This window comes from Euprymna scolopes, chromosome 6 (genome assembly GCF_053919585.1).
Source record: "Euprymna scolopes isolate OS-2025 chromosome 6, ASM5391958v1, whole genome shotgun sequence".
NCBI lineage: Eukaryota > Metazoa > Mollusca > Cephalopoda > Sepiida > Sepiolidae > Euprymna > Euprymna scolopes.
The window spans coordinates 119,355,183-119,367,882 of NC_136487.1; the positions used below are offsets into that span (position 1 = coordinate 119,355,183).

At 33.8% G+C, this 12,700-nt stretch overlaps 1 protein-coding gene across 1 annotated transcript in view; it reads left to right on the top strand.

Moving 5' to 3' along the window:
- Nucleotides 1–12,700, top strand: part of LOC145277913 (fibrocystin-L-like) — a 401,092-nt gene that overhangs the window by 120,078 nt on the left and 268,314 nt on the right. The window contains exons 8-11 of the mRNA XM_080129971.1: nucleotides 4,072–4,139; nucleotides 6,547–6,589; nucleotides 8,339–8,409; nucleotides 10,123–10,233. Of these exons, the coding sequence (XP_079986097.1) occupies nucleotides 4,072–4,139; nucleotides 6,547–6,589; nucleotides 8,339–8,409; nucleotides 10,123–10,233 (293 nt within the window). The remainder of the gene's footprint in view (nucleotides 1–4,071; nucleotides 4,140–6,546; nucleotides 6,590–8,338; nucleotides 8,410–10,122; nucleotides 10,234–12,700) is intronic.

Consider the following 12,700-nt stretch of genomic DNA (forward strand, 5'->3'; position numbering starts at 1 on the left):
CGCCCCTTTTGCGTTATTGTCCCCGATATAAAAGCACCGCGCCCATGAGCAGTACCGCCTACTTTGGGAAACATTGGTCGATGGCAATCTATTGTTGTTGTAAACGTTACTTATTCTAATAACTCCATTTTTATTGATCGTCTTTTAGTTTATAACTTTAGACTTTGGTATATTTTATTTATTTTTTCTAAATCTAATATTCTACTCAAAAATATACTTTTCTCAATGTCAACTGCGTCTCATTAGGATTTGGGCCATAGGATTCAATTTGCATCAAATAGGGAGGTAATTATTTTATTTTAAAAAATGAAAATAGTATTTCGAATTGGAAGAAATATTAAGCTTAATGAAAGTTAATTTTCACTTTCAGAGCATATGCATAATTCCTATTTACAATGCCTCCCAACGGGACAGAGTTAGACACCAGGGTCGTTTTTATACGCGAAGAAAAGGAACCAAAATAAAAATTGTCTCAGTGGTGAATTATTTCTCCTCCACGGAGAAAAAACAAGAAATTATATAGTTATATATTTTTTATTCACTTTGAGAGTTTAGAAACCAAACGGAAATAAACAAAAAATTAGGCACTACACTTTGGTCTTGGCCCGAAGGCCAAGAAATCTCTCACTGGATTAGTTATGACTCTAGAGACAAAATATGTATTTAATTCACACTCATAAGTTTTATTCATTTTTTTTTATGAAATACATCTTACATGTGTCCCGTTGATTGGCGGAAAACCTCTAAAAAACACCTAACAGACAAATGTATGCACTTCAAACATGGCGACATAAAACGATTTCTCCACATGGGTTTGAATTCAATTATTCTTGCAGCGTAGGTTCCTATAAGCACTATAAGTAAGTGTTTTCTTTGAGTTGTGCTTTTGTTTTTTGGGGGTTTTTTTTGCAGACTTTAAAGGACTCAGTTTCTTGTTAGTTTTTTCTTCTCAAAATCCTTTTTAATTACATATAAAAAAATTCCATGCAATAAGTAATACCCCTGAACCACTTTCATTTGGCTGATCTAGCTGGAATTTTGCATGTGCAATGATTTATATCTCTACAGGTTATGTAGCAAATTACAGCGCTAAACTACTTGTGGCTTCTGTTTTACAGGGGTTTGAACCGAGTCAGTTGTGAAATGGAGCCTGTTGAATGTCGAGCCGTGATCCGGTTTTTGCATTTGAAAGGACGCACACCACAGGAGACATTTTATGAAATGAAAGAAACCTATGGTGATAATGCCCCATCATATGACCTTGTAAAACGCTGGCATCGTGAATTCAAACATGGCTGGAAATCTGTGGAAACAGCTCCCAGATCTGGTCACCCCCCCCCTTCTGCCATTGATGAGGCATCTGTCCGTCAAGTTGAGGCTGCCATTTTGAAAGATCGGCACATTACTATTCGCCAAATAGCCCAAGATGTCAAGATTAGTACAGGGTCTGTGGAAACTATAATTCATGACCATTTGCATATGCATTAGGTGTCTGCCAGATGGATTCTCAGGTTGCTCACACCATTCTAAAAGCGAGAACGTGTCGAGTGCTCGAGGATGAATTTGGAGACGTGCCAAGAAGATTAGTCAAAGTTTTTCAAAAGACTGATTACACAGGATGAAACCTGGGTCCATCACTATGACCCAGAGACCAAAGCTCAGTTGATGCAGTGGAAGTACTTGGACTCACCACTTTTAAAGAAGGCAAGAGTGCAGCCCTCCGCTGGCAAGGTCATGCTCACAGTCTTCTGGGACGAGGACGTAGTAGTGTAGACAGATTTCCTTGCAAAGCGTACCACAATCACAGGAGCCTATTATGCTTCACTTTTGAGGAAATTAAGGGAAGCTATCAAAATCAAGAGGCGGGGCAAGATCAGGAAAGGTACCCTCCTTCTGCAGGACAATGCTCCGGTCCACAACTCGCATGTCGCCAGATCAGAAGCACGGGCGTATGGTTATGAAATCCTTCCCCATCCTCCCTACTCTTTTGACCTTGTACCCTCTGACTTTAACCTCTTCCCAGCCATGAAGTTATTTTTTAAAGGAAAGCGTTTCCCAGATGATGCAGCCTTGATTTTGAAGTCACGTCGTGGTTGGAGGACCAACCTAGGGTGTTCTACAAAAAACGGTCTCCAGAGCTGCATCAAACGATGAGAGAAACGCATAACTCTAGGTGGTTCCTGTGTAGAGAAAGAATAATAACTGTGCCAAGGTTCGTTGCTCTACTGCTATGGGAAGTGCGTCAGAGGTATTACTTATTACACGCCCCTCGTACATCTGCCTATGTGGATGTGTTTAGAGGTCTTCCGCCATTCAACAAAACACATGTGATACATACTTAAAAAAATGGATAAAAAACTTATAAGTGTGTATTAACCACAGCCTTTGGGTTTTGGAGAAAGTTAAAATTCACTTTCATTGAGCTTAATATTTGGTACAAATAGAAATATTATTTACAAAATATATACCTAAATAGTATATATATATATATATATATATATATATATATATATATATATATATATATTATAGTCATAAGTAATAAGTATATATATATATATATATATATATATATATATATATATATATATATATATATATACAAACACATATATTAGGTTGGTGCAAAAGTAATGTCGTTTATATATATATATATATATATATATATATATAAATATGAACAAATGATTAATAAAACATTTTATAAGACATCTTGAAAAAGAGTTAAAAACATATTTAATTTTAAAAAAGGAAGTACAAGATAAGTGGATGGTCCTTAATCCGCGGAGTTTCGAAGAAATACTCTCTTTCTCATCAGAGGGCAGGAATTAGCAAAATGCAGGATCGGATTTTGCATATAAAAGTATTTAATGAAGCTACAAGTAAGTTACAGATCTTACTTGGTTAAAAAAGGGGTGAGGTAAGGGGAATAGGAGGTAACCTTAACATAATAACCTAATATATACATACTATATACAGTTGCTTGACGAAGAGAAGACTTTCCGAAATGATACAGTACTGATCATCCATCTGACCATACTGATGCAAGTAAAAAAAAACAAAAACAATTTGGATCCTGGCTTCAGGTAGTTGCCTGTCTATCCGCACTGATTAACTGTGATACAGCGAAACAGTACTGTATGTGGATGACTATATATATATATATATATATATATATATATATATATATATATATATATATATGCAGCGCTTATTCTACCATTATATCTTAGTTTTCTTCAATTTGTATCTATCTGCTACACTTCTGCATTGCATAATTTTAAATCTCCTTTATATACCCACTAGAAAATTCTTCAAGCACACTATATTTACCTCTCCCTCTCTCTCTCTCAATCTCTCTCTCTCTATCTCTCTCTCTCTATCTCTCTCTCTCTCTCTCTCTCTCTCTCTCTATATATATATATATATATATATATATATATATATATATATATATATATATTTGTCGCCGGGTTCGAAGCTATCCACTGGTGTTTATCGTGACACCTTGCACTGAAGATTCCCGAAAGGATGAAACACTAGTGTCTGTAGGTATTTAATAATTATTATAGTAAATAATTATGTCAGCCTCTTTAAGAAACTCGTTTCTTATCTTTGAGCACTTTCAGTTCAATTAAGTCAGCCAATTTACCTTTTATGCGCAGATCATCATATTATGATTAGATCACTCTGGCTGACGTGAAAAACATTTAAAAAATAATATGTTTAAATTTCAACGTTATTTCACACGGTTACCCTAATGGATGCGGTCTTTGCTAATGAAGCCAGTGCTGGCTTCTGTCGCAGGGTTCGAATCTATCGACTGATGTTAATAGTGAATGAAGATTCCCGAAAGGATGAAATACTAGTGCCTGTAGCTATTTAATAATTATTATAGTAAATACATATATACATATATATATATATATATATATATATATATATATATATATATATATATATAGAGAGAGAGAGAGAGAGAGAGAGAAAGACACACACACACACACACACACACACACATATATATATATATATATATATATAATATCTCTGTTTAAAATATTTTAACAGCTACGGCATTGAATTGACCAGTACCTACTGGGGATATATGAATTGTAAACTGCAAGGAACTTTTGTCGGTAAGTAACTTTCGATCATCTGTTATATTGTCTCGTGGCCTTAGGATCAAAGTGTAGCATCTGTTCCGGCAGATACTGCACTTAAGATAATTTGTACCAGTCAATGGAGGGGAAACCCTCTATACTGGGACAATTATTATTTTTGGTAACTAGAGTGACCCCTTTTAGGGGAGCTGGTTTTTACCTCACATTAAAAACGGCCTTGTGCCTAATTTGCTCAGTGGGGGAGCAAATAAATACCATCTGTTATATTGTCTCGTTAAATTTTAACTTCTTACAATATTTTCACTTTTTTAAAAATTTATTCCTGTTATCTATACAAAAACTTACTCGATAAATCACCGACTTTCGAAGTCGTCGTTTAATCTTATATGTTACAACTGATTGTATTTATATTACTGGGATACGTTGATCACATAAAATAGGAAATGGTCACGTTGAAATTAACATATGTAAGGTTGGAAATTTGCCTTAGAAACTAAGGATAGGATTAATTTAATGTGCTAAAGAAGGTAATAAACAAAACAAATCAAAGCAGGCTAAACCAACTTCATTCGGAGGACAAAAGTTTCTAGAGAATTATCCACATGTATATCTCGGCCAAGAAAAATGACAACGTCTGGTTTTGAAGTTCTTGCAGTGAGGTGTTGTTGTCTTACACGTCAGGTTTTTTCAATTGGTCACCTATCTGATACTGTCCAGGTCCAACACTGTTTAACTTCGGTGATCTTACGAGAACATGTGTATCAACGGTGGCATGCCAACGAAAACAGCACCACAGGAAGTCTCGCAATTAGCGAGTGTAGGCTTTCTTTTAGCGCTTAACTGTAAAACAAGGCGGCGTTGTTTTGAATAAATGTTGCATACTGGTTATATTTAGAGGGAGGAATATTATATTGTATAATTGAGTGTTCATATTGGAGAGAGAAATACATCGGTCACATTTTAAAGAGAGACAAGGACATGTAATACAATTGGATGAGGGAGAGATATAAGATACATTTATATTGTTCTGGGAATGTTTCTATTACATATATTTAGAGATAAGGATTTTCAGTTCTTTTATCACAGGAGGGGACAATCATTATTTCTTGATAGAGAGGAAGACACATTTCTTAAGGATGGGGTTTATACACAAAGTTCATTATTACGATGAGTGGACACAAAGTTCATATAAATAATTCACAATACATTTGTTTGTTGAGAATGACACAACACAAGACGCAGTTACAAATTGATGACATTCCTTTATTTCTTCGATCGGTCAATGATTTCACATCAAGGAATTCAAAGTCACTACATGATTTCAACTTCTAACCCTTCGCTTCCAAAGGGGGATTCAATCCAGACTCGACTCTCCTGTATGACCCTGTCTGTCGACTCTGTCCGACCCTGTCTCCTTGTCTCACTAAAACTAACCAACTATATTGAGAACTCATCTTCTAGCCATGACGTCATCGCATGGTCAAAAACGTGCATGATCGATCCCATGGCCTGGACATGCTTCATGTGTCTCATTCCCTTATGTCCGAGAATGTGCTCGGCTCACGTGGTCCTGAACTCACGTGCACTGTTCACACATATATTCTTCTAACCTATTTTTCGACTAACCTATTTTTCAATATGTTTAAATTTTCTATTGTCCGTTTTTCTAACTGACTTTGTTTTAATTCAATTTTCACAAACAGAATTGAATCATCAAATTCCTTTTCCACGATAACATTTCAAAACAATCAAATTCCTTTTCAGACAAACATATCTGCTATTTATTTTAAAACTAACAATCGGAATTCTCCTGAATCTTAATTCCAAACTTAGCTTTCCGGGTTCGAATTCTCGGTCTATCCTATCTCATTTTTACTTACTTACAAGAAAAGGGGACTTATTCTTGTAACAGATATTTCTTCATCCCCTGCGAGTGCTGATAGATATGTGATACTACTATTGCATTAGTGATTAAGTTTTCAACATATTTTTATTAAATAGAAAAGTGTTTTTTAAAAAATAAGTAATTAATCAATAATATTTTACATATGTTATTTACAAGTTCTTCCTAATGTTCAAAAGAGTTTCAATATCTCGTTTCAATATCTCGTTTCAATATCTCGTTTCAATATCTCGTTTCAATATCTCGTTTCAATATCTTGTTTCAATATCTCGTTTCAATATCTCGTTTAAATTATTGAAACTGTAACAACTCGATATAAATATGAAAATAATGTGGGCAGAATCGTTTATCACAAGTATAAAATAATATTCAAATTTCCCAAATCAAAATTAATTTATTGGAACTTTTAATATAATTCATATATTTTACCCAATATTAGACTTTACGTAAATTGTCTTATTCTTTTCTTGGCTAAGTATGATTGTTTTTTTTTTCTTTTTTTTTTTTTTTCAATGCTAGGAAGTTTTAATATAAGTTTCCTTATCAGTGGCAGTTTCGGTAGGTAAGTAATTTTAAGACATTCTTTACTCTGTATACATATATATTATAGCAGTTATAGTAGTATAACTATTACTATACCGTAAATACATGGTGACCCAAAATGATTTGACACATTTGTAGATAAAAAAAAAACAATTAAATGAAGAAAATACTTATTTATTTATCAAATCTCTGAAGAATGCCATTTTATTTTAATTAGGTCAAAATTCATTTATATCTGCATTTATGCATTGTTTTAAAGGAAATGTTCTCGAATCATATAATTTCTTTATGTGGTGATCGCCTGATCTAAACCCCTGCAAGTTTTTGTTTGTGGAGATATTTGTGTCAAAAGTATTCAGTTACCACTCTCGATCTCCTGAAGAATTAAGATGGGCCATTCGTTCGTAAATTTCTGCTATTACACTCGAAATGATCCATCGAGTTATTGAAAACTTTCGTGGACGTCTACAATCGTGTGTTAGCAAGAATGGGAAACATTTGGCCGATTTAATATTTATTTTATTTTATTTGTGTGAAATAAAATGGCATTCAACGTACATTTAAAAAAAAGTGTTTTCTTTATTTAATTGTTATTTAAGCTTTTTGACCAACAAATGCGTCAGATCATTTTGGGACATCCTGTATATATATAGACCAATTACCATGATTAAAAAAATAAAAATTAAAAATAAACCATGCGTATGCCACGAATTTCAGTGCTGACATGTTTACGATCTTGAGTAAGTCACACTCACCCTTTCATCTAAAAATTCTAGAAACTATTTTATTAAGTCCTTGAGAATTTCTATTTGAAAGTAAAAAGAAAATCTCTTAGGACTTAATGTGATTTCTATGTAATTTTTCCCCGCTTATTTTTCGTTTTTTTTCTCCCCCGCCATATTCATAATTATTATTTTTTTCATCGTAATTTTCATCGATTTAGCTCTGTTGAGTGACAAACGAAACCTGTTTAGCTAGCCTTTATTTTCATTTTTTATTTTTTTAATCATCATATTAATTGGTCTATATTTAGCCATAATCAAATTTTGTACCCCCATAAAATTTTCATATATATACATATATATATATATATATATGTGTGTGTGTGTGTGTATGTATGTATATATATGTGTGTGTGTATGTATGTATATATATGTATGTATGTATGTATGCATGTATGTATGTATGTATGTATGTATGTATGTACGGCGTACACACACTGCTATAGAATTAAACTATCCAGGATAATATAAAACTTCACTGAACCCACTGCCATTTTTTGCAAGTTGAAAAATACAATCAAACAACGAATAGGGTTCTACCACATTATAATCTATTAGATATTTATTTATCCCTCTTTCTCTCCAAACTATCTATACCGCCTCTTCCTATATTTAAAATTATTCTTATTTTTAACTTTTTTACAACTTATATCAATATTCGCATATATTACTGATGAAATAGATTTCATTATATATTTCCTAGTAAAAAAGCTATTAATCGCCCTATGACATGGGCAAATGTTTTATAACAGACAATTTTACGACATTTACCGACATTAAATCAAGTGTTTTCAAGTGCTAATTTACTTAAGATGAAATATAAGTCTTTTCAATTGCTAATTTAATGAGTTAATAGTGAAAAGCAAACTGCACGAATCTTTAAAGAACATCTAAATATTTAACTACTTTCTTTTCTTCCCGTATAATAAAATATAAATGCAATCATATACACAAAATTCACAATTTGATTTATTTTATTTCATAAGGTCTTTACCTAAAAGGGAATTGCTGAAGGTCAGCACAGCTGGGAAAATATACTTATTTCAGACTTATGCAGGTAAGAATACAGTGAAATATAAGAAACACATTTTTTTTACTAATTCAAATCCTTATTGATCTACAGTTGTTTTGTTTGGTTTTATCTGTTTTTTCTTTATTTACTGTCGAACCACAATATGCATTGTATACGATTCATTGAACACAAGTTCATATGCAGTTTAGGTGATTTATCATTTTATCTATGGAGGACTAAATGCTATTAAGCACAGCAGGTGTGAGAACGTAACTTCTAAAAATAAAATAAAATCCTTTTTAAAATGTGGGAATCGTTTAAGTAAGATTAAGCCACAGAGTAAATGTTGTATTTTGGTGATAGTGACTAGCACAGGATAAGTCAAACAGATACTCCCGTCCCCTCCTTAAAATTATTCGAGCTTCATTCCTAAGGCAAAGGATGAACTTTATGATTATTGCTTTTGTATAAAAACACTTGTTGTAAATGTATACTTGTTGTGTGCCAATAACGCGGTTAACGCGGCACTAGCTTGAGCCAACCTACTTGTGTTCAAGTTTAGTGCAGAGAGGTCGAAAGGTTAAGATTAACAGGCTTCAAACTCGTTGACTTCGATTAACGGGTGGGTTGCACCTGCGTGCTAGCAGGGGCCACGAGGCAGGTAAGTGCATGTTGAGTGGAAGTTGTAATGATGGGATTTGCCACCCCACACCACACCTCAATATATAAAGGAATCGTAAACAGAGTCGGACTAGAATCAGTCAGTCAGAATGAAAGAGTCTTGCATTCAAGATTAGGAAACGGAAAATATCTGAATCAATTCAGCGATGCAGAGGCCTTTACAAGAATGAAGAAGATCCTAAATAAATCGCTGTCTACAAATTTGATAAAAAATGGTAAAAATTTGAACCAGAAAAATGGCTGAGAAAACACAACTGATAGCAACAATGAAACCCCCCCAGAATGCGGAAACCAACCCACATAAGCTGCAGACACTAACCAGTAGCTTGAATGTTGCAATAGAAATAAAAGAGAAACAGAATGAACAAAACGACAGACAATCATGAAAACCAGAACTGTACAATGCTACCGCCTAAAAAAATGTCTTGTGCCTACATCAGATGATGCCACACAAGACTAGTGAAGGGTCTGACAGGACACAGCAGGAAGAACATTAACCAGCCCTTCATTGAAAGAGTGCGAAGAAAAACTGGGTTCTTGGAGAGGATTTTTTCCGCCCAAACCCCAACAAATACCAATGGCCGATGCCTGCGAGAAATCAATGGCATGTGGCTATTGAGATAACATGAAGTTACCTGCGCCGGTTATCAAGGGAGGTAACACTGTTGTTACTCAGGCTCCGGGAAATACCACAGGTTAGTACCATTCTGTTTTGGTTTATCCCTGTTCAGAGAAACATGATGAGTCGTGGTTCCAAATCACCATTATTATGTATATCAAATTTTTCCTCCGGGTCAATTGTGGGCAGAGTCCCATGCACGTTTTCCACATGTCAGCTATTGTTGAAGGGTAGTTGGGAAAAATTCCGCTCTGGTATTTCTTGCTTATGGTGTCAAATTTACACAAGACTAACCCCTCTCTGTATCTGAATATACAACATAACTTATCATCAATACTTCTCATATACGACATATACACAAATTACAAATTATTTTGTGAGATAACATATGTGTTATTATGGTTGGTATTATTAATCTTGTATTTTTCTCTTCCATTTTTTTTTTTTTTTCATTACAGAAATTACATCTGTTTATCCAAAAGAAGGCAGCATTATGGGCGGGACGCTGATGACGATTAAAGGAAAGAATTTCGATGAAACTTCAGCAAAGGCTAAAGTTTTTGTAGGAGGTAAACTATAATGGACACTTGTGCATTTGCTTTTTTTTTGCTTTCATTTTTTAGGAACTCCTTTCAGAGCAGGGGGGGAGACGAATCAAAAAGACTCTATCTTAAAATATGAAAGTTCCGCGTAATTTTTATGTAAAACCTCTATCCACTATATGTCTGTCTGTCTATCTTAATATTTTAAAACTTCATCTCCTCCGAAACTAAAAGTTGCAGGGCCGTGCTAAGGACCTCAAATGATTGATTTTTTTTTACGGCCCGTTTTTTTTTTTTTTCATAGATCTTTAGCCAGTTAAAATAGTTTTTAAGAGGTCAAAAAGGGTCCAATTTAGAAAAAAAAATCGTTATACATTTTATACAATCATCTTAGTTTTGTTTGGTTGGTTGGTTGTTTTTGTTTTACGGCATATCAACCCTTTTCGGGTTATTTAATGCCGAATCCAAAGATTTTGAAGAAAAACATTTTTAATAGAATATATTTGTTGTTTTCAAGTCGGTTTCTATTTAACCCATAGTTGGAACCCTAACAGGTACTACCACTCTGGCAATTAAAGGGTGGCTCCACACTCCCTAAAGCCCACAAGCTGGGGCCTTACCATTGGATATAGTTTAAGGTCATATCCAGGACCCCCATTGAGGTACTTTTACTCTCTGCAGGGGGGCAGTCGGTGTATTCTAATGTCCCACCGACAGGGCCCATCAGTTTATTTTTAATCAGTTCATATACGTCACATTAGTACAGTGGTAACGTCACGAACTTTGAATGGTACAGTTTTGCTTTCGGTTTCGATTTTAACTGATGGAACCCGATTACTATTTTTTACATTTGAAATCACGACTCTATAATAAGATATACGAAATCTGGACGAATAAAATATCATATTAAAGCGTAGTTTACCACCGAGCAAAGCCGTAAACTTATAACAGAATTCTGAAAGTGTCTTTATTTTTATTTATTTTTTAAAAAATTTTTTTACATAGGCATCACCACATTTTCAAGGCCAAGAGGCCACTCAAGGATAAGGGTTAAAGAGTGTACAGTAGAAATTGGACAATATAGTAATCATTAGTAATGAAAATTTGGTAAATTTGATAACTTATATGGAACGGCTCATCAAGAACTTATTTACGTTAGACTTGAAGACAACCATATTGTAGGCAGCCGGAAAGCAGGAAAACGGAAGACAATTCCACAGGCGTGCAGTTCTAAGAAAGAAGCTTTGTTCATCGAATCTACGTTTAGGTTTAGGCACAGATAAAGAGTGGGGGAATTATTGATAGTGTTCACAGCTAGACGAGTGTTTCTTGTGAAAGTTAGGCGAGGGGGGACCATAGACTGAAGCTCAGTCGAACACTTTCCATGAAAATAACGATACATCAGAGACAAACTCGCAACATCTCTTCTGTGAGAAAAAGGTTGCAGGGAAGAGAAAAGGACATCTCCTACGAGGCTACGAAGTCTATTTTGAACTCTATCAAGGCAGGCCAAGTCCTTTCTAGCAGCTCCTGCCCAGATGTGGCAACAGTATTCCATCCTTGGACGTACCTGGCTCTTATAGAGAATTGCATCAGCAGTGAGATATCTACCGGATCGATAGAAAGATCCCACCATTTTTCCAGCGGCCTTGGCAACAGATTTGATGTACGTGTTCCATTTAAGATCAGGAGTAATGGTCAAGCTCAGAAGCTTATCAAAACTTTAGGCCTCCTGAAGACAAGAGCCATTCATTTCAATTGATGCCGGATGTGGATCAGAATTATTTATTACGAGAGTTTTAATTTTGTAAAAAATGAAGTTCGTTTTCAAAATGCAAAAACAATTTTCAATTCAGAATTTTCTTAGTTTTATTGTCATGCAAATTTATGCTGACAGATAGCATTCGCAATTGATTAAACTGAAAAGATATTCATTTAAAAGAACAATTTCAAGAACAATTGTGTCAAAACGTGTTTAAAATGGAAAAGTTTACAAAACACTAATTTACAGTTAAAAATTACACTAAGTAGGAGTAAGTTTAATGACAATTAAAAATAGTAAACTTAAATTTAAAAATAAATAATAATAATAATAATAATAATAATAATGATAATAATAATAATAATGATAACAACAAATGTGATAAAATAAGAAAATAGAAAACATAGAATATATATATGTATATTTACATATACATATATATGTATATATATACATATGTATGTATATATGTATATATACATATGTATGTATACATATATTATATTTATATGAAATTTAAGTACATAGGGTAGTAATTACATATGGATAAATAACACAAAGTTCACTTTTAGATAGCTCAATAGTACTATAATAGAGCTATAAATATTTTGCTTAAAGGTACCACATTAAAAGAGAACAGACACACAAGTATTTGCTCATTTTAAAAATGTTGGGCTTTTACGTACAATTGCTCCAGCCTCTGATGTTAACATAAAAGTGCATAACAATTCA